This window comes from Suricata suricatta, chromosome 9, assembly GCF_006229205.1.
Source record: "Suricata suricatta isolate VVHF042 chromosome 9, meerkat_22Aug2017_6uvM2_HiC, whole genome shotgun sequence".
NCBI lineage: Eukaryota > Metazoa > Chordata > Mammalia > Carnivora > Herpestidae > Suricata > Suricata suricatta.
In genome coordinates this window covers 88,487,067-88,510,109 of record NC_043708.1, presented here as the reverse complement: position 1 = coordinate 88,510,109, position 23,043 = coordinate 88,487,067, and the positions used below count along the sequence as shown (strand labels likewise).

At 37.6% G+C, this 23,043-nt stretch overlaps 1 protein-coding gene across 1 annotated transcript in view; it reads left to right on the top strand.

Moving 5' to 3' along the window:
- Positions 1 to 321: 321 nt before the first annotated feature.
- Positions 322 to 23,043, top strand: part of LOC115301010 (protein FAM227B-like) — a 38,562-nt gene continuing 15,840 nt past the window's right edge. Inside the window, exons 1-3 of the mRNA XM_029950680.1 lie at positions 322 to 351; positions 5,670 to 5,767; positions 9,768 to 9,928. Of these exons, the coding sequence (XP_029806540.1) occupies positions 330 to 351; positions 5,670 to 5,767; positions 9,768 to 9,928 (281 nt within the window). The 5' untranslated portion in view covers positions 322 to 329. The remainder of the gene's footprint in view (positions 352 to 5,669; positions 5,768 to 9,767; positions 9,929 to 23,043) is intronic.

Sequence of the window (23,043 nt, the reverse complement as noted above, 5' to 3'; positions counted from 1 at the left end):
TTCTTGTTTGACAGGTTTTTTTTCTTTCAGCATTTGAAAGCATATCATGCCACTCCCTTCTGACCTTCAAAGTTTCTGCTGAAAAATCTGCTAATAATCTTATGGGGGTTCCCTCGTGCATAATAATTTGTTTTTCTCTTCCTGCTTATAAGACTCCTCATCTTTAAACTTTGACAATTTTTTAAGTTTATTTATTTAAAAATTTGTTAATGTTTTATTTATTTGAGAGAGAGAGGGAGACAGTGTGAACAGGGGAGAGTCAGAGAGAGAGGAAGACACAGAATCTGAAGACAGGCTTCAGGCTCTGAGCTGTCAGCACAGAGCCCAACATGGGACTCAAACCCACGAACGGTGAGATCATGACTTGAGTCAAAGCCGGACACTCAACTGACTGAGCCACCCAGGTGCCCCTAAATTTTGACAATTTAATTATAATGTGTCTTGGTGTGGGTCTCTTTGGCATTATTTTATTTGGAACTCTCCTTGATCTAGATGTCTGTTTTCTTCCCCAAGTTAGGGACGTTTTCAGTTATTATTTCTTCAAGTTAAGTTTTCTGACCCTTTCTCTTTTCTCCTTCAGGGACCCTATAATGCAAATATATGATCTGCCTGAGGTTGCCTCATAAGTTCTTTAAACTATCTTCACTCTTTTTCTTCTTCCTCTTTTCCTCCTCATCTTCTCCCCTCTTCTTCTTTCTCTTCTCCTCCATGTTCTTCCTCATTCTCTTCTTTACTGCTCTTATTGGATGAATCCCACTGTCTTGTTTTCAAATTTGCTGATCCTTTCTTCCACATCATCTAGTCTTTCTATCGAAAGTTACATTATTATATTCTTTGCCAGGTGATTTTTTTATTTGGTATTTTCTTATATTTTATGTCTATGTGTTGAAATTCTCACTTTGTTCTTGCATTGTTCTCCAGACCTCAGTGAGCACCTTGATGACTTACTTTGGATTCTTTATCAAGTAAACCATTTACCTCTGTTTTGTTAAAAAAAAAAAAAAAAATTCTGAAGTTTTAACTTGTTTTTTCATTTGGAACATATTCCTCTGTTTCATCTTTTTCCTTGACTCTGTATTGGTTTCTATTCAGTTGATAAAACAGCTGCTTCTCCTAGTCTTGAAGGAGTGGCCTTTTGTAGGAAATGAACTTTATCATTCAAACTGGCCCCACCTCTTGGTTTCTCTCAAACCTTTATGATTTGTTAAAACAGCCTACTTGGTTTAAGAACATAGTGGTACCTATTAGTTGAGGGTGTGTCAAGTACTGTCCATATTCCAAACAGGAAGGATCTCAGTCAACATTTAGATTCAGACTGAGTGGAAACAAGGCCCTCAAGCAGCAGCTTTGAAAATATGCAAATACATCTCTTTCAGGAGAAAATTAGGAGATTTCTCTCTACCTTGAGCCCTGAGGTGATAGCCAATTAAGAGCTATTTTTTGTTTGCTACTTTCCTAGTGAACCCATGAAGGCAAGCCTTGCTGGCTACCATAACATGTATCCTCTGGGTAGTAGCTGTTATGCCCAGATTACAGGTCCCAGAAGACCAAGACCACCAGGGAGTCCAAATCACATATGCAAAAGCAAAGGGCATTTATTCAAGCTTAAGCTCAGTCTCTCAGACCTCAACAATGCAGTGAATCCATGCCGAGAGCCCTGATCAACAGTCAACAGGGTTTTATTACAGTAGGGGCGAGGGATGGGGTGAAGGGTGGAGTGAGGGGCAGAGATTACAAGATGATTGGGCAGCACATCGGCCTGGGTTGACATGGCTCAGGGTGATCGGCTAATTTAAAAATAAGCGGGCTTACTAAAACAGTGGGAACATCAGGCGTCTTATGATTGGCTCAGGCTAGGGATGGTATGCTTGGGCAATGGGTGGGTTGTTTTTCTTTCTGTTGCTGCTGAGTCACACCTGGGGAAACAGAAACTTAGGTCTTCTAGTTTCTGAGGCTTATTTGGAGCCTGTCTTGGTGTTAGTATGGCTTTTCAGTAGCCACAAAAGTCTGTTCTGGCCTTCTCTTTTTTAGGACATTTTTAGATATGGAAAGATGGGAACATGGTTCCAACATAGAATCCATCAATGATAAGTTCATATAATCACTAACCTGAAGAATGTAGAGAATTTATATGACACCAGGCAAGATTGTCAGGGCTTGGTTATTAAATAAAAGTAATCCCAATTCTTTTTAACTTTATTATTTTCAACAAGTATAGTTTGTGTTACCGCATAGAAACTTATATTTGTCTTAATGTTTGCTTCATTTTTAAACTTCTTATGTAGATAAATATACATATGATATGGGAAAAAGGAATTTCCCAGACAATAAGTCCTAATTTTTGTTTCAGAACCTATTTAGTTATTAGGGTTTTTAATGTTTTCCACTCCACAGGAAAGACTGAAACCAGATATCATTTCCTTCAACAACATCCTTGATCAGGTCAAGCTTAAAAGCTATTTTGTTTTACATTTGTAATGTGTGGCCCCACAGAGCCTTAGTTCATAAATACACTAGTTCCTTATTTCAGATACTTGCTACCTAGCTCTTTATACAAAAACTATAGAAACATTTAAAAGCTAATCACTTGTGTTTTTCACCTATAACTTGTCTAAGTAATGATTTAGTCCTTAAAGACACAGATACAATATCTAGTAAGCAATAATAGAAAGAACTTCTCACGCCAAAATAAAGTAATAATACTGTCTTTTCCTTGGGAAATAATTGTGATATGGATCACTATTTTATATTACACATAAACTCTAGATCTTCTTGAATATGCTACATTTAGCTCAAAGTTGGCAAGACCCAAGGATGCTAGCTAGCGGTACCTTACATACATATAGCACTTCCTAATTAACAAAGTACATTTGTAAGCGCTTGAACTCTCTAACCTCTCTGTGAGATTATTTACAATTATATACGTTATGTTGACATTACTAGAAGAAAGTTAATTGTGCCTTAGAACATTGTGAAGAAGCCCTTAATGCTTCATTTTGCCAATTTAAAAGATACTGCAGAGGGGGGGAAGATAGTTCTGTATGTAGCTAAGTAGACAGATGTAACTTGTTTGATATCTAATATGTAAGCAAACCAATGACTGGGCCTGAAAAAAGGTAGAATTGAATTGGGGAAGTATATGTATAAGGATCTGAAAAAAATGTGGGAAGCATGATAAGAAAACATATGCAATAAGACCATAAGGACATACTCATGGGTGTGCAGTACTTTCTTTGAGATAATTGTATCATTTTCCTATGTTATTGAAACAAAATTGGATTTGTTTTATTTCTTATTTGCTCAGGTATTTTGCACAACAGCCTGTGTTTTCTCTTTCCTTTGTTTCCCCTTACTTCAGTACTAGATGAAACTCTCCAAGAGCAATTCTATTTAAGTTAGAAATAAACGGATCTCTGAGTAATGCTTTTTTGTTTCTATAGTTTAGTCAATAATTGTATGCATGAAGTTTAATTTTGCCAAGATAAATGAGTTATTTGCATATCAGAAAGACTCCTAAAGTAAAAAGTACAAAGGTGGATAAGATAACCATAGTTATTTACATAAGCGCCTCCCTTACAAACATTCCTAAAATAAATAGGTTATAGTTATGGAATTGAATTTTTTTCCAGTGTAAGTGGAGTAAGACTAGAGTATTTTGTCCCTAGTAAAAATTTCTGAAGACTAGTAAGAATAGTTGAAACATTTTCCTATGCTTTTATAAAATAGATTTATTTTTTATTTTTCAGATGATCTTCTCAAGGTTTTAGGGATTATGAGAACAGAGGATATATGAAAACCATAATCAGGGAAAAATTAATATTTTCACCTAAAATAGATTATGGATTAGGGGACTATAGGAGAAAAAAGCTAATAGATATAATCATTTTAGGATTACTTGTACTCCCCATATCTTGGAGGGGTTTTTTTCATTTTTTTAGGATTTTCTGCAATTTTTTCTTTGACTTGTTTACTCCTAAAATTTCCTTGCTTCATGTTTTTTATTTAGTTCTTACTTTTTTATCTTTTGCTGTTACTCCCAGCTTAAGATTTCTGCCTGATATTAATGTATAATACCTTCTATTGACTAATTTTACAACCAAAGTTAAGTATTCTCAAAAGTAAGTTTTTTATTCTGGGTATAGTGGACAGAGGTAGAGGCCCTTTTATTATTAATATTATATCTGTTCATAAAGACTAGAAACTAAATATTATATGAATATGTGTTTAAGAATGATCAAAATTGAGCCAGTTCTATTTTTTTAATTATCCCTCTCAGAGAATATATGTATTGGTTTTTTATTTATCTTGCCAATGTTTTTTTATACAAACGAAAACAACTGCAATATATTTTCATACTCTCCATTTTATACTAAAGGTATATATCCAGTCAAATGATATACTCTGCTCTACACATTGCTTTCATTACTTAATGATATGACTTGTAGATCTCCTCACATCAGGAAATGGATCTTCCTTATTACTTCTTACAGCTGTATGATGTTCTATCAAGTCAGGGTGCCTTAGTTTATTTGGCTAGTACTTGACTGATATTAAACACATAGGCTATTTATAATCTCTAAATTTTTTAAATTACACCACGTCAATAAACTTGTACTTGTGTTCTTTCATACTGTGAAGGAGATTGTGTATGATGTAGTCTCAGAAGAGGGATTGCTGGGTCAGAGACATTGTCAGATTTCCCACCATAAGGGGTTGTTTGCTTTTGAGCAGGTTTTAAAGGAAATAAATCATATGGTTTATTACCTTTCTTGCCCATTCTAACTCCAACTTAATCTAACCTTGGTTCCGCTCAAAATTTTAAAATGCTAGTTCCTTCCTAACCAATTCTTTACTCTGCCAGAGATAAATGCCTACTTGCCTATAGGATTTCAGGCTAATATTAATATCTTTTAATGTCTAATGTCAAAAATCAATCCAGGTGACTTTCTTTAACTCTTCAGAGCTGTGTCATCAACATTACAAGCTATAGATATAGTCTACCTGGTAATTGATAATAATAATCAGGCCAGAATCTAGTACACACCTCAGATTACTTGTTTTCTCTGCTCTAGCTTAGTCTTTTAGGCTGCTTGACATGCTGATTAAACCATAGGATTCTCCTTTTCTTTAAAACATGGCAAGATTCCCTTGTTATCTTCATGTATATTCATGCTGGTTGCAGGGAAAACTTACCAAATCTTTTTTCATATGGAAAAGGTGGACCCTGACATGCAGAGGCCCAAGCCTCCTGTTGCATTAAACCAGCAGGTCATGGACAGCCCCAGACTCTAAAGCAAAAGACCGAGGCCTGTGTCTTAAATGATAGCTTAGAGATATAGCTTCAAGTCATACAATTTGCTGCACTTAATTATCCCATCTGTAAATTGTGGAAAATCTTACTCATCTCACAGAATGGTTTGTGACAGTGAAATGAAAGAGATAATGTAAGTGAGTGAGTTTTGTCAATTCTAAAGCTTTATTAAGTAAAAACGAGATGGTGCATTTATTTCCTCTGAAGCAAGCTATACCAATATCCTAATCTCTCTCTCTCATCCATCTTTGGCTCTTTCCATGTTTAGAGTACATTGCTAAAAGAAAAAAGTGTCATGCCTTTTCTAAAAGAAAAAAAAAACAGAATATTTAAGAAAATATTTTATTTTCTCTTTTAGCTATAGATTTCAATATGATGAAAATTTTAAAGAATCCAAGAGCATACATAACGCCCACACTCAAGGAAGAACCAAGTATATCAACACTAACAACAAAGGTTTGGAGCATAGTAATTATAAAAAATGTTCTTACTTTTCTTTTAATGTTTATTTTTGAAAGAGACAGAGACAGAAACAGAGCACAAGCAGGGGAGGGGCAGAGAGTGAGGGAGACACAGAATCCAAAGCAGGCTCCAGACTCTGAGCTGTCAGCACACAGAGCTCAAACTCACAAACCATGAGATCATGACCTGAACTGAAGTCGGACGCTCAGTGCACTGAGCCACCCAGGCACCCCCAAGTTCTCACTTCTTTAATTTGCTATAATTAGTTGAACAGCTTCATATACACAATGTTCATTATTATACTCCTGATATATATTTTAGAAAAATTTGATAAAGTGATTTTCTGGAGCGGTTAATCTTAATGTTAAAATGTTTTATTCTTTTTAAAAATATCCTCTGGGCACCTGGGTAGCTCAGTTGGTTAAGCATCTGACTCTTGATTTTGGCTCAGGTCATGGTCTCACAGTTTGTGGGATTGAACCCTGTGTTTGGCTCTGTGCTGACAGCACGGAGCCTGCTTGGGATTCTCTCTCTCTCTCTCTCTCTCTCTCTCTCTCTCTCTGCCCATCCCCTGCTAGCACTCTCTCTCTCAAAATAAATAAATAAACTTTAAGAATTAAAAAAAATAAAATATCCTCATCTCTAATGAAAAAAGATAAAACACAGCATTCATCTTTTCCCCCACTTCTGGCACTTCTTTTCCATGGGTTAGTATACAAACATGGCTGTGATCTCAATAAGTTCTAGTCAAAGTTACAGGGCAAACCTCAGAAGAGTTTTCTTCAAACTCCTCGTAAGCCATGGCCCTGGAGTAACTGGCCATATGTGAGTCCTGTTACTGATAAGTGTTGGGTACTTAGTTTTTGCACGTTTCTGGTGTTTCCTCCCTAATAGAGATGCTTATCGACTTGGCCACCTTGTGTTGCTTTAGCCAAGATTTGATGAGGTTACAGGCTTGAAATTCTGAATTTGATCTCTTACTAGACAAATACGTTGATTGCAGTCTTTATTGCTAAAACTTTGTCTGAATTGTCTAGTCAAGTCTGACCATAAATTTTAAATTAGGCCTATATAACCACTTTCTGAAGTCAATACGTATATATTTCCCAATCTTTAATAATCCAGATATATAGAATGTTTTCCAACCTTTACAGTGCTGCTAAGCGTGTTTTGTAAGTACTTAGAATAGAAACTGGTGATCTCTAGGAGTCGATTTGGGATCAATGACAATATCACACCATTAGGATTGGGGAGGCATGTACAATACTGCTGACTTTAGAAAGCAGGAAATGTACTAGATCCATCTCTGGTAGTAACCACAGTGTTGTATCATTGGCCCTGTCCTATGCAGACTATTTTATTAACACTGTGTATAAAAATATGGTTACCATTTTTATTAGCTATGTAGAAGTCATAAACCTTGGAAGAACTACGAATACATTGGATGACCAAAAGTTTACAACAGTTGAGTAATAAGCCTAATCTTAAAAGATAAATTTTTATTATTGAAAAAGTATAAAAGTCCAAAATTATAGCTGCATAAGCATATGATAAAAAAGCCTTGGGTTAGAAGCATCTGAAAAGATTTGGAAATTGGTTTTTATAGTAATCTCTGTATGTATCAACAGAGAATGTTGTTGACCCCCAAATCTTACTGCATTCTTGAGTTGTTTAAATAGGCATATGGGATCTACTCTATGCTGACTAAACAATTATTGTGTATTATGTTCATTTGGGAGCCTTGCAATGTAAAAGGGTGTAGACAAACAGAAGAGTTCTGAATAGAAAATAATCAAGATAATTAAGGGCCCTGAAATGATATTTTTTGAGCAATGGCCAAAATATTTAAATGCATTTCCATTACAAAAGAAAAGACTCTGGTGGTCATAATAAATGTTTTTGAATATGTAGAGAGCTACTGTAGGAAAGCAGGATTAGGCTTTTTCTGTGTGGCTCGAAACAATTTTTTTCCCGATACAAACCACAGACAGAGTTCTTACATTTACTGGTGAGTGAAAGCTATAGGGAGATAGTATTCAGTTCAACATAAAGGCTTTTCTAAGCACTAGGGTTGTCCAGATGCTGAAACCTGTGGCTTCCCAATGCCCATATGAACATCGGCTGAATGCACATTCAAACCTCAAAAATCAAAGTTTACCTTTCACTGACAGCTGTTATCCTTTAGTAAATTAACAAAACAGTGAAAACACCAAAATCTCCTTTGGATTTTCTAGCCCATCTCTTGTGACTCTTTCAAAGTTCGTGGGATTGCTTGGCTCCAAAATTTAGTACTAAGTTGACTCTTGACTCTAAAGGTCTTGTTTTATGGGATCTTAAAGTTTTCTGATAATTTTCACCATTATCTTTTGTGGGGCAAATGGAAGCAGTGAGACTTCTATTAATTGTTTTGGCTATTTGGTCTAGCTCTAGGAATTCTTTGCACAACTTCAAACCTTCCTCTTTAAAGTATCTAAGAAAATGGCTAAAAAAAAAATGGCTAAGGCTCCACAAAATACTGGATATATACTTAATGCCCCACTTTGGGTTGAACTACCCTTAAAAATCAGGGGTCCTTTTAGGAAGAAATAGGTATTAACTGTGGTTTTCCTACGTAAAAAGGGCGAACTGTGGAAAAAATAACAAATGTCTGTGTCTCGAATTTCAGTAAGATCAAGTTTCTATCTTACAATATCCAAGACAGAAACCAGGAAAAGGGTCATGAAACATCTTTCTCTCTAGACAGGCAATATTTCCTTTTAATCTAGACAAAGCCTGGCATGGTTTTGAATGCAATTTAAAGATCAGGCTAGATACAACCTTATGTGAATTTTCCCAGGAGATTGAGACAAAGTAAATGATTTACATCATAGAAAACGTGTCTGATTTTGACACTGAGTTTTCACCATCAAAGAATTAATTGCTTTTGATTATGGTAGTCCTACTATTCAAAATAATTCTGGATCTTTTCTGAAAGAAAGCAATGATAAAGTGACCATAAGTATGTGTCAGTAAAAGCAAATGAGAGTAAAATCTTATTCCCTCACAGGAAGTAGAATCAATAATAAATCTCTCATCTGGGCATTACAAAACTGGAGGAAAGACTTAATGTATGAATTATTGCTATACTTACCTTATATCCCACAAGAAGTCAGTAATAAAATCTTGGAGCAATTGTATTTATGGTCACTTTCCTTGACAGAGAATTCAATTATGTTATCCACGTGCCTTCTGGTCTCCTTTGTTCTGACAAAAATTCAGCCCAAAATTCATATTGAGCTTCCCTTGTATGTTGTTTTCCTCTTGCTGCTTTTGGAATTTATTTTTGTCTTGGTCTTTCAACACTTTGAGTATGATGTGTCAAGGTGAGTATTTTTCCTACTTGGAGCTAAGCTTCTTGGATATGTTTTTCACTAAAGTTTGAAGGTCTCAGTCATTTTTGTCTTCATATTTTTCCTGTCCCTTTTTCTGGAGCTCTATTCATTTTCTTCTTTCTTTTTTCTTTCTGTTCTTTAGACAGAATAATGTCTGTTGACCTATCAAGCTGATAAATAAAAAGGCTAGAAGAGTCTTACTGTACAAACTCATAAACTCATACTGTAATAAATTTTTTCATTAAGAAGGTGCTTTGTGGAATTTCTTTTTATTTATTTTAATATACCAGATAATAACCTATGTTTACAGTTACAATGCAGTTAGATTTATTTACAGTTCTTTAAAGACACATAAAAGTTGGGGTGCCTAGGTGGCTCAGTTGATTGGGAGTCCGACTTCAGCTCAGATCATGATCTCATGGTTTGTGGGTTTGAGCCTTGTGTCGGGCTCTGTGCTGACAGCTAGCTCAGAGCCTGGAGCCTGTTTTGGATTCTGTGTCTCCTTCTCTCTCTGACCCTACCCACTCACGCTGTCTCTCTCTCTCTCAAATATAAATAAAAACATTTAAAAAAAATTTTTAACCGCATAAAAGTAATAATTGACTTTTTTTTTTTCTTTACAGTCCCATTATATTAGCCCAGGTCCAGAGTTTAATCGTGTGCTCTTCAATTTGGGAGGTCAGAGTCCACTGGTTTTGTATTATCTTAAGATGCATGAATTAGCTGGTATTTCCATGGCCCATAGACAAACCAAGATTAAACTCACCAAAATACTGCAAGAACCATATCCTTTTTAAAGCTTTGCTTTACTGTGATCTGTTTCTAAAAGGTTCAAAACCTTTTACTTAATATCTCAATCAAGAAAAGAGTTTAATGTGTTTTTTACCAATGGTTTTTACTTAGCATTTAATTGTATTCAAAATGTCTGTACCATGTTTGGCTAAAGTATTTTCTCTTTTAGATCTAAGGCTGTGATTTTGCATGTAAGAAAGATTTTAAGAAACATAAAACCCAGGAACTTTAAAAACTGGTATATGTAGCTCTTTAGCAAAAGACTATCTTTGCAACTTTATTGTTTACTCTTCTGTTTCAAGCATTTGTCAGACTGTGGATCAATGGCTTCTAGACCTCTCCAGAGGAAAGTTTCAAACGTGTTTTAGCTGTATAATTCTTTGTTCCAATCAAAATTTATCAGAACGGTCAGTATTGAAAATATAATATAAATGAACTTGGAGCTCTATCATTGCACCTGGGTGGGGAGCCCAGTGATCTGCCCACTTATACTCCTCTGTCCATTCTGCAAACCCATGCTGGCCCAGGCCTCACTGGGGGCTCAGATGAGCCTCAAAGGGATCTACTATAGTCCAAATTGAGGTGTATACACATACACAACTCTGGGTAGGAAAAAACCATATATATGTGTGTGCATATTGTATGTGTTTCTGACATATATATGTTTCTATAACATATATATATGGACTCTTATTTATATATATTTCTATCTTTAAAAATAAAAAAGCTTAAACTTTACTAATATTTAGTAAATAGGTACTTTACTCAGCTGACACTTCAGTCTGAACGCTACTGTTTTGAAGGATACTGGTGGCATCTTTGCTCTTGTGTTCTCTGAGTATCACAACACGTTGCTGTTTTCTTTGGGTGGTAAGCAGATTTCTAGATTATATCATCTAGTTTAACTAAATTAATACTCACTAGTGGACCAATAGCTTTAAAAGCTCTTGTAAAGAAACTTTGGATTGATGACAATATTTATAATGCAAGAATAACTTTTTTTTTAAATAAAGAAAATGTCATAATGATTTTTCTCCTACTCCTCAAAGGAGATCCTTTTCAGCTATACTAAGAAAATAAATTAATGATGGGCCAATCAATTCTGCCAAGATGTAGGCTAAAATAACCAGAAATAAACATTTTCAAGATGACTATTTGAAATGTGGATATACATAATTATTATAAATAATGAATCTAGTCCTAAGTGTATGTTATGCTTTTCAATATTAGCAAATGATTGTATAATGCCAATTTAATTTACAAGGCATTTATAAACAACTATGTAGACATCAAATATCTACAATTTGAGGATAAAAAAGTTTGGCATACCATTAATAAACGTAAAACTAATTTTATTTTCACAATCCTTTATCTGTTTTTTATTTTCAGACTACATATATTTTATAATATATGTAATATAGTAACACAGATTAATATTACATAACTCATAAATTGAAAAGTATGCCTCTCTTGGTAGTGTGCTCACATAGCTGTTATGGGATGTACGATCGAAATGTGCTCTAGCAGAGTCATAGTCTCAGGACTCTTCCTAGGACACTTGCCCTCCCACATTTCAGTCAGGACAACTCCCAGAGACTAACTGACCCCATGTACATGGAATTAACTTGGATAGCTCTGGAACAAAAGGAGAGAGAGATGCTACAGAGGTAAATCAGCCTGTTCCAGGACATGTAAATTAAATAATGATCCAAGGCTTATGATCAACCTTGGATTAGTCTGAAACAAAATTTTTAAATGTTTAGAAGTGAAATCTGGAAGGTATATAAAACCATTCATAATAAATTGCTTTTATCTTGGACTGATCTTAATTGTAATTATAAAAATGTTATCTTTCTGTTTACATTTCTGATGGGCATGAATTGTCCAATGGCTGTGCCAGGATTTGTACAACCAATTTACTGAGAATGTAGGGAGAGCATGCGTAAGTGTGGGGATGTAGAGAGGAGAAAATGGAGATCTAAAACATGCAATCTTCTATGGAATGAACATCTCATTCCATAAAAATGTGAAAGAAATCATTCTTTGGAAAGAAATGCGGTTTTCTGTAATGCTTTCTGAGCTTGTAAAATGTAATAACTTCAATAAGAAAAACTGTCTGTGGACCTAAAGATGAACAAAATGAGGATGATGCCTCATCTGCATCAGCACTTGGCAGTGTTTCAAAGCATGTACCGACCCCCCCCCACCATGTATTAGCACAAAAATGTCCAGAGTCCTGTGACAGTGGGCATATCAAAGCCACTTTATGGATAAGGAAATCAAAGCATAAAGAGGGTGAATGGTTTGCTCAGGCGATTCATGCAGCAGAGCTAGCACCAGAATCTTCTACCATTTCCTGAGCCATTCCTGTTTTCCTGACATGAAGGTCTAGCTAGAATTCTGAGTGTGATAATAACAGCTGGTGGCCGAGCCCAGTAACGTTTTCCCCAAGATAATGATAGCTGCTAATGAAATTCCTGTGCAGATTTCCCATGATTATATGTGATGATTGTATGGTCATTGAATATTTCTCTCTTGCTCAAATTTTACTTTGAAGCTATTCAAAATATAGGACATTTTTAATAGTTTTCTCTGAGCTCGCTTATTGGAGTCCTGTGGCTTTCCTGAAGTGGAGAGACAATACTTTGCAGTAAGTACATCTATGCAGAGTGAAGGAGTAGGAGAAAGTAGAAAAGGCAGAGAAGGAGATACATAATAACAAGAAAGATAAATATAATTAATTATTTGACGTAGGCAGACTCTAAGATGGGCCCCAATGATCCCCACCTTCTGGTATTCATACCTCAATTGTGGGCTGAACCTATGACTTGCTTCTAATAGGATATGGCTAACATAATGGTATATCATTTCTGAGATTCAGTTGCAGAAAGACTGACGTCAGTCCTGCCATAATTTCTTTCTCACTCTCAGACCCTTGGGGGCAAACCAGCTATCATGCTGTGAGCTGTTCTATGGAGGCCACATGCTAGCGAAGTGAGGCCTCTACCCAACAGCCAGCAAGAAACTGCGACCTTTAGTCTAACAACCACCAGGAACTAAGTCTTGCCAACAACCACGTGAGTGACTGACCTGTGAAGGAAATCCTCCTTCAGTTGTGCCTTGAGATTACTCAGTCCCTGCACGCACTTTGATTGTAGCTTCTGAAGGACCCTGAGCCTGAAGTATCCACTGACCTGTGCCCAGATTCCTGACCCACAGAAGCGATGCAATAACATTTGTTGTTTTAAGTGCCCAGTTTTGGGACAATTGACTAACCATCAATAGGTAACTCAACAGTGTTTGAGCAAAATCTAGATTCAGATGAATCTCTTCAATAAATTCAAATATTTATCACATCGTAGTGTAAAGTTCACTTGTTTTTCTCACCCAATAGAGCACAAAGAATTATATGCCTCTGTGTCCCAGAATGGGAAAAAGTATCTAGCATATATGTTAAATAATTATCTGATGGGTGAGTATAGCATGGTTTTAAATAAAGATACTTCATTTACTTTTTTTAAATGATATTATTAAAATTAAGGAAACTGGAAGACAGGGATAGGGATAGAAATTTGGGAGTTATTGGTACAAAGCTCATCTTTAAAATTTTTCAAATTTTATTGAACAGTTACTGTGTACCAAGCATTCTGTTGAGTGCTTTACATTTATTAACTCATTTCATTTTCATGTCAACCTCTGAGATAGATACTGTTATTGTCTTTATTTTAAGACAAGTCAACTGAGACACAGGAAAGGTAACCTGCTAAGTGATTGCACTTGGCTTCTATTCTTGGTAGTCTGGTTTCATAGCCAATACACTCTAACACTCTGATACTTAATTGTTTACCCAGGGGGAATGTGCAGCTCCAGAAAAAGATAAAAGTCTAGTCTCGTCTTTTAAGGATAATCACAACTATGGTTTGGGGCAAGGGTGATAAGAGGCAGGGAAGTCAAGAGAGGACCTAAAAAAAGGCATGCCATGATAATGTTCCTCATATTTCAGAATAGTTACTTGAAATTTCTGCAGTTGGTTCTGCATTAAAGCATTTTGGAAGTTTCTCTCCAGATGTTTAAGATTGCATGATCATGTGCATTCTGCTTCAAAATCCTTTTATTTATTTAATGAGAGATTTTAATGATATACTTTCTTAAGCTCAAATACAGAGCAATATATTTGATCACTGTGAAATTTTTAAATCAGAGGCTCGTGGAACAGGTACATTTAAAAATAATTTAAAAAAATTTTTTTAATGTTTTCTATTTATTTTTGAGAGACAGAGTGAGCAGGGGAGGATCAGAAAGAGAGGGAGACACAGAATCTGAAACAGACTCCAGGTTCTGAGCTAGCCACCAGCACAGAGCCCGATGCGGGGCTCAAACCCACGATTTGTGAGATCATGACCTGAGCCGAAGCTGGGTGCTTTAACTGACTGAGCCACCCAGGTGCCCCTAAAAATAAATTTATGCATTAGAGGTCATATTTCTTTGGATTTGGAGTGACTTGCCAAAGTCCCATGAGAAAAGATTGCTTTATTGTCAATGTTCTAGAATTTGTACATAAACACTGAGACTAGATATGTTGGTAGAGAGAAGGAGGAAGAGAAGAAATGTAATAGTCCCTCACAGGAGTGCTGATGATTCCGACAGGACTTATAATTCCTTATGAATGACCTTTGAGTACATTTTTAAAACTTGATCACTTAGTATTAGAGTTATGAGTAAAACAGGAAAAAATATTTACTACTAGGACCCGGAGCTGAATATATAATATATCTTTAAACTGTGTAGAATTGTGTGCAAAACGTATTTGGAGCTCCTAGTTTTCCCTTCTCACATCACCTGCGTTTTTGTACATCACCTCAGGTTCTTTAATGTGTTGAGAGGAGACTAACAACAACAAAAACTACCCAAAACCCTGAGGACTTTTTTTACATGTGAAACACAAATTACCTTCTTTTAAAAAAGATAAAGAAAACTTGGGAACAAAATGTTGGTGCTGTTTGTGTGGGTCTTATTAAAAAGGAATGCCTATCGGCTGCATCTGTATTTCTAACATGAATTTAGAAGATTCACATTTGTTGTCGTTTACAATAAACTCTGAACTCAGCGCATGCAGTGGGACGCAGAGTGCTTGATGTTGCGATGAACACACGCTCCCTCCATCACACACGCATATACAGACTTACCCGCATGTAAACCCTGTCCGGGGGTGGGTCATCCAACCCTACAATTAAAAATAATGTGGGATATAACAAGACCTAAACCAGCATAAAAAGAAAAGCTATACAAAGAAATCATCTGTTGTGAATTATCTGTGACATGGGAGAAGCAAGTAGCCAACACTGGGGAAAAAAAGGAAAGGAAGAAATCCTCAGACTCATGAAGGGTCACCAGTTCTGTAAAACACTTGATTTTCACACAGTAAGAGCCCAGTAGGAAACTCTTTAGAGCCATGTGCAACTTCTTTTCACTCTTATTTATAAAAATATTTCCAATAGTCTGTCACATGCGCACACATAGATTTTTTTCCCTCACCAATATGTGAATAGTAACCTGTGAGTTGTTACAAAAATTACCATCAAATATATGTTTCATTTCAATTCAATGACATCTCAAGCTAACTGACATATAATAAGGATCTGGTAATCACATTTTTTAAATGATGAATTAGCTAAAAGACAAATGTTCGAAAACACCTCTAATCCAGGACCCTCCCATCTAGTTAGTTTTGTAGTAAAGACAAGATAAAATACTTTTTCCCCCTCAGTCCTTCTAGAATTCTCAGAGCGCAGCAGATAGGAAGGCCTACACTGCTAGAAAGGCTGTTCCATTATTTATGAGATTGAACCCCAAAAATTTAACCCTTAGTTTCCTTCAGCTTCAAAAATAGGAGTGTGTATATGACAATATTTATCTTTTAATGAGACCTTTCAGATAATAGAAACCAGATGATAGCTTCCTGGAATGGAAGGTATTTTAAAAATAAATTTTTGTTGAAAACACCCAGCACCGAACCCTGTGGCAACACAGACACCCTCCACCAAAATGCGACAGAGGGCTGACCTTTCCTCTAGCTGTCTGCAACGAGGAAAACCAGGGACCAGGGTGCCAAGGCTGCGGAAAGGAAGAGATCGAAGAGGGAGGGTAAGGGAGTAGAGAGGAATCCCAAGGACACTGAAGAAGTCTCTAAAATTTCCTCTAATTTGAGTTCAGATTTGAGCTTCTTTTTCATCTGTATCAAGGACATGCATTGGACTAGATAAATTTCAAGCCTTTTTGAATCCTGAGACTTATGATTCTTTTGGAGGAAGTTGACTTTCCATGCTGTCAGTGGCTAAACTAGTAAAGATCTCAGGTTTTTCCTGAAATGACATTCTCATTTTGTCAACTCACTGTAGAACCAGGTTCTTCCAAGGGTACACTTTCTCATTCTTAGGCATCAGCTTCCCTGAAAGGCCACCAGAATAACCAGTAAGGCCAAGGAAGAATACCAATTTAACAGAGCTTTAGTAGTGTCTCAAAATGGGTAAATTCAGGAGTGATATCTATTGTGTTTTAGGGTCTGAGCTCGATGATGTTTGAGTCAGGCTATGCAAGGCAGGGAATTACTTGGGATCAGGCAGTGTTTAATTGGATTGTTGGGCCCAGTGAAGCAGTCTTTTTTTGTTTTTAATAGTTTATTGTCAAATTGGTTTCCATATAACACCCAGTGCTCTTCCCCACAAGTGCCCTCCTCCAACACCACCACCTCTTTCCGCCCTCCCCCTTCCCCTTCAACCCTCAGTTCATTTTCAGTATTCAGTAGTCTCTCAAGTTTTGCATCCCTCTCTCTCCCAACTCTGTTTCCCTCTTCCCCTCCCCCTGGTCCTCCATTAGGTTTCTCCTGTTCTTCTGTTAGACCTATGAGTGCAAACATATGGTATCTGTCCTTCTTTGCCTGACTTATTTCGCTTAGCATGACACCCTCGAGGTCCATCCACTTTCCTACAAATGGCCAGATTTTGTTCTTTCTCATTTGAAGCAAGATTCTTGAAGTGAGTTTTGATGAGCAAGCAACTTTAGCTGGTTCAGAGTCTTTTATTTCAGGAGAAAGCATTTCCTGGAGCAAACAGCTAGGTTGTTTTTATTCTTATTCTCAACATTGTTAAATATAGGGATAAAAAAAAGTATGCATTGTCCTCAAACTTTTTTAACATGGGGACAGCTTGATAAGACATTCCTCATTCATATTTCTATCTCCTCCTCACAACAACAATTAGGCATCCATCCACAGACAAGAGTGCCTTTGTGGGGAACTCTGGGAACAGCACCATGCGCTAAGGGACCTGAGGGGAGACTTACCCACCTGTGGGTCAGGTAATAGGCATACAGACCTCAGTTCCAGCTGTGGGGCCTGTAGTGGCCTGTAAACCACTATAGCCCTTAATGGCTACAGTCTGGGACCCCCTGGAAAACACCTCATAGACAATCATCTATGGACAAGAAGGCCTTTGTGGAAGTCCAAGTTTCCAGTAGAGAGAAGTTCCAGCACTCCTAGAGGAAAAAAAAAAAAATATATATATATATATATGTGTGTATATATATATACATATATAAAAGTGTGGACACACTGGAGAGACTAAGAACAGTTAACAGTTTGACTTCACCCCTTCCCCAAGGTGGAACAGCATAAGGTCAAGAAAGACCTTCGAAGCCATGCTTTCTCACATGGGAGAAAGTGAGAGCGTGTGAATGAGCACTCAGCTTTCTTAACTGTGGATCACTGTCAGAAAGGCCCATGTCTCCAGAGTACTGTAATCATGAGCTGCATGACTTGGGGAGCACGAAGAGAATGAAAGAATATCAGATTGGAGTATCAGAGGGCATTAAAGGGATACAGATTCTACTAACTGTGTCATAGACTCCATCAAGAAGCCTGCACGTGAACCACTGGGGACACCTCACCCACAATCTTCTGAACCATCCTTTGGGAACTTCCCCTACCTCGCCGGTGCTCATGTGCCTCACACACATGCACGCACACACACACAGTCATACCCTGTAGTCAGTTTCCTGTGCATGATCCAGATGGCAATGGTGAGAGCAAACTGTGGCAGACAGCTAGTGTGCACATACAGAAAACCTGTGCCAGCCCAAATCTATGGTTCAGGGAGAGACTACAAGCTTGAGCTTTAGTGACACTTTTGGGAAAACAAAAGGCAGACTCTCAGCACTTGCCCTGGTACGCTACAGGATCAAGAGAAGGCATACAAACTGAAGAATTCTGCCACAAGAGGGAGCAAGAAGCATGGAACAGGTGTATCCATAAAAGGTAGGTCTGAGAAAGCCTCAGATTCCCTAGTGGTGCTGACAGAAGGCATTTCTCTCCTGAGGGAAGTTAGCAAAGACTAGAGGAAATGAGTGCTAATTCAAGTGTGAAGACAGCAACACATAACTTCAAAGAAGATGAAAAACCAAGGAAACATGACATCATCAGTAGCTCACAATAATCTTCCAATAACCAATCCCAAAGACATGGAGATCTTGATTTACCTGTTAAAGAATTCAAAATGCTGTTTTAAAGAAACTCAGTGAGCTACAAGAAGGTACAAAGATAATTCAATGAAATCAAGAAAACAATATATGAACAAATGTGAAGTTTAACAAAGAGAAATCATAAAAAAGAACTGAATAGAAATTCTGGAGCTGAGGAATATAATGAATGAAATGAAGAATGCAGTACAGACCATCAAAAGAGAATGCATCAGGCAAAGAAAGAATCTGTGAGGTAGAAGATAGAAATGTTTAAATCGTCCAGTTAGAGGAGAGGAAAGAAAAAAGAAAGAAGAGCAGGGAGGAAAACCTGCATGTTCTGTATACTTTTTTTATGTTTATTTATTTTTGAGAGAGAGAGAGAGAGAGAGCATGAGCAGGGGAGGGCCGGAGAGAGAAGGAGACACAGAATCTGAAGCAGGCTCCAGGCTCTGAGCTAGCTGTCAGCACAGCGACCGACATGGGGCTCGAACCCACGAACATGAGATCATGACTTGAGCCAAAGTTGGATACTTAACGGACTGGGCCCCCCAAGTGCCCCAGCATGTAATTGTATCAAATCAACATAGTTGTATGCTCTAAACTTACACAATGTTACATGTTAATTATATCTCAATAAAGCTGTAAAAGGAAAGGGAAAAAAAAAAACCCAACAACACTGTGACAGGAAAGTATGGATGCTTTAAATGCCCAGATTTGTTTCCAGAATAAGGGAATGACTTTTCAGCAGCTGAAAAACTACTGTGGCAGAGAGCCCTCAGTTGCTAATAACACCTTACAAGGATTGCATCATTTAATGATAATGGTCTTGCTCAAGGTCATACTCTGTGGCAGATTATATTTTTCAAAAGTGGCCGCAACAGTATCTTCCTTCCTACATGCTCTTGGTACAGTATGTCCTTGCCACTTGTCTCATCAGGAGGTAGCATCTATGTCCACTCCCCTTGAATTTGGCTGGACATTTATCTTCCTCAACCAATGGAGTGTGACTTCTGAAGCTAGGCCATAAATGGCTTTATAGCTTCTGCTGTAATGCCTCTGCTTTTGCTCTTGGAATGCTTTTAGAGACATTGCTCTGTGAGGAGGAAGCCAGACCACATGGAGAGGCCATGCTCCAGCGAGCAGCCCGGGCTGAGGTTGAGCCACAGACATCCTCCGACACCACACATGTGAGGAAGCCTTTGAGGTGCCTCCAACTCCAGCCACAACCTGACCCAACTACAAGACGCCAAGCTGAGGCCAGTCAACACCCAACACTATTAGGATAATAGTAACAAATGGCAGTTGTTGTTTTCTGCCACTAAGTCTAGGGTTGTTCGTTATACCACAGTAGATAACTGTGCCATGCTCCCTTTCAAAGGCAGCCCACATCCATTGACTGATGTGATATAGAAAGTCGCTGAGGTTGGAGCCAGTTCTGTCTCAATTCAGAACAATTCTGAAGGGTCATCCCAGCTTTGGACCTCCCTATAGGTCAGTTTATACTTCCCTTGGGACTATTATCATGGTTCAAGTTCTTGCTCTGCCCAATTTTACTTCCTTCCCTTGCAAACCAGAAATGTTAATCCCAAGAGCACTCCATAATAAACTTTCTGCATGCTGATCCCCATTTCTCATTCTGCTTCCAAAAAAGCCACCTGGATTAGTGTGTTCCCAGTATTATTGAACACAGGGGAAACTGTGTTGTTTTCACTTCTCACCATTACAGAGAAAACAATCCATTGATTGCTCACTGTTTTTCTTCTGGATCTCCAATAGTCAATTAAATGGAAATAGATGGGGAAAAAAACCTATGGGACCTACATTTTTAAAAAAAATTTAGCATTGTTCTGTGGATCTCATCTACTACCATGAAATGGGGTCCCTGCTCCTAGAGTTTGGTATAATTGGCCAGGTGGTTTCCCACATTTTCTAGAGTTATTTCTTGCTAGGGAAAGAGCTTACCATTATCTAGAAGTAGGACTGGTTAAGTGCTGAATTAGACTAACAATCCCGTATCTGTTAGTCACTTTTGCTTTGTTTTGAAGGCATTTACAACTCAAAATCCTGGGATCTATGTAAGATTTGTACAGCATATAAGTGCCTACTAGTACATAATGGCCCTTGACAACATGGTTTTAAGGGGAAATATGATGCATGTGGGCAAACCTTTAGCGATGTGGTAAAGAGATGGCTGTCATGTCATCTCTGCTGTCAGGTAACTTAGTGTCTAATGGATGACCTTGTCTATAAGCCTGTCATCTCCACCCTAGGTACAGCCTTTCTCCAGCATTCCTCCCACGGCCACCTGAACAATTTCTGTGTTTCCCCATCCTCGGTGTTGAAAAGCTGTGGCACAGTGGCCTTCAAGAAAGATGATACCTTTAAATGTCTAAGGAACCACACTTCTTTTCCCTGGAAAAGTATGCAGTGTTTAGAGAAATGGGTAATTTTTTACTTATTCTGGAAGCAGAACAACAATTGAAACATAAATGAAGTGCTTAACTATTAAACTAGGGTATCTTAAACAGAGGCTTAGTCTGTAAAAAATGGAAAGAAGGTTCACCAGGTTGCTTTTTTCCATGAAGTGAGCACCAAAAGTGAGTCTGCTTTCTTTCTACAATTCCATGGATTTATCTGCATAATCCAGTACGAAGACTAGGGGAAATCCCACCAGCAGGGTGAAAGAAAGAAGAGGGAGTAGAGTTGGGGAAACTGGAGTCAAAGAATCAAGCCAGGGGGCCCTGGGTGGCTCAGTTGGTTCAGCATCTGACTTCAGCTCAGGTCATGATCTTGAGGTTTGTGAGTTCAAGCCCCACATCGGACTCTGTCAGCACAGAGCCCACTTTGGATCCTCTGTCCCCCACCTCCCCCTCTCACCCTCTCACTCTCTTCTCTCTCTCTCTCAAAAATAAATAAACATTAAAATATATATATAAGAATCAAGCCAGAGCATAGAAAAGCACAGAAGCAAAAGAGGCGCCAGTCAATGTCAATCTTGACAACCATCAAGGGTTGCAGTAAGGAGTCAGTCAGCTCATTGTGTCTTTGACTCCCATATCCTAGAGGGTACCGGTAAGAAAGGAAAGGACATACTGACCCTGAGGCAATTAAGAGAGAAGTTGCCCAAGTCTTAGGCATTATATAAGGCAACAGGTGCAAGAACTATCAAGGTGAAAAAATGGACTCCGAAAAAGGAAAGACTCACATCGTCCCTCAGGGAGATTCTGAAGATAATTTGATAGACCATTCGTTCTTACTGTGTACGCTCAGTTTTGTGGAGCTAGCCCATAAAAGGTGGTTTTCTTTTTCCCACTGTTCTGATACCTTGATAGCTTCTCCAAGTAAGAGTTAACAAACTTAATGGTTTTGACTAGATAAACATATAAGGAGAAAACCAAGATTAATATGTGATCTGTTCAATGATATTTTACAATATTACATAAAGTGATAAGATATACTATTTTGAGCAAGATTTAAAGAAATAGAGGGACACCTGGGTGACTCAGTCAGTTAAACATCCACCTTTGACTCAGGTCATGATCTCACAGCTCAAGAGTTCAAGCCCCTCGGGCTCTGTGCTAACAGCTCAGAGCCTGGAGCCCGCTTCAGATTCTGGGTCTGCGTTTCTCTCTGCTTCTCTGTCTCTCTCTCTCTCTCTCCCCGTCCCCCCAAAATGGTAAACATTAAAGAAAAGAAATAAAGAAATAGAAATATGCACATAGAATTAGGTATTTATTATGTTTTTTAATAATTTTGGAACTGCACTGTTAGCCACTAGCCATGTGGCTATTTAAACTTATATTTAAATTAATAAAATCAACTATAAGTAAAAATAAAGCTCTTCAGTTATACTGTCACATTTCAAGTGCTCATTGTCTGTGTGTGACTGTTGGATAATGCAGATATTGAATATTTCCATCGTCATAAAAATGTTCTATGGATGGCACTGTCTTGAGTAAGAAGGGAGGCTTAATCTATTCTCAGAACTTGAGAGGTCACTTGGGATGTCAGCCAGCCAGGATGGACAGAACTTTCTTTTGCCTTGCCACTTGCAGACTTCTAATTTTAGAAGGCGAGTGGTTACGATGACATATTATCTTATCCATTCTTCATTATTCATCCATCCAACAAAATTACCAACAAAGTTAATTTCCTCCTGTATTTTACTTTTTTGGTTGGATTTTTTCCCCTTGTATCCTAGTTTTGTTTAATTTCTGTTTTTGCTCAGGGGTAACTACTTTTAGCATCAGGCAGACTTTTGCACTATATTGCATGGCTTCAGTCCACAGAAGAAAGCTTACCACTCTGTACAAGCCCCCTGGGTCAATAACTTTGTACGTACCCTCGATTTGTATGAAATTCTGTGATTGCCTTTTGATAGTCAAATATTTGGTTTGTGGACCCCTTTTATTTAATTCCCACTGACGCTAACACATCAGTTACCAGAATAACCTTGTAACTCTCCTGCTAGGTTCTCAAGGATTCCTTAAAGGATGAGATTTTAAATTTTTAAAAATATATCTGACTTCAGTAGAGCACTTTATAGGCAAAGATCATAGAAGCATGGTAGGATAAATGACATTGAGTATTTCA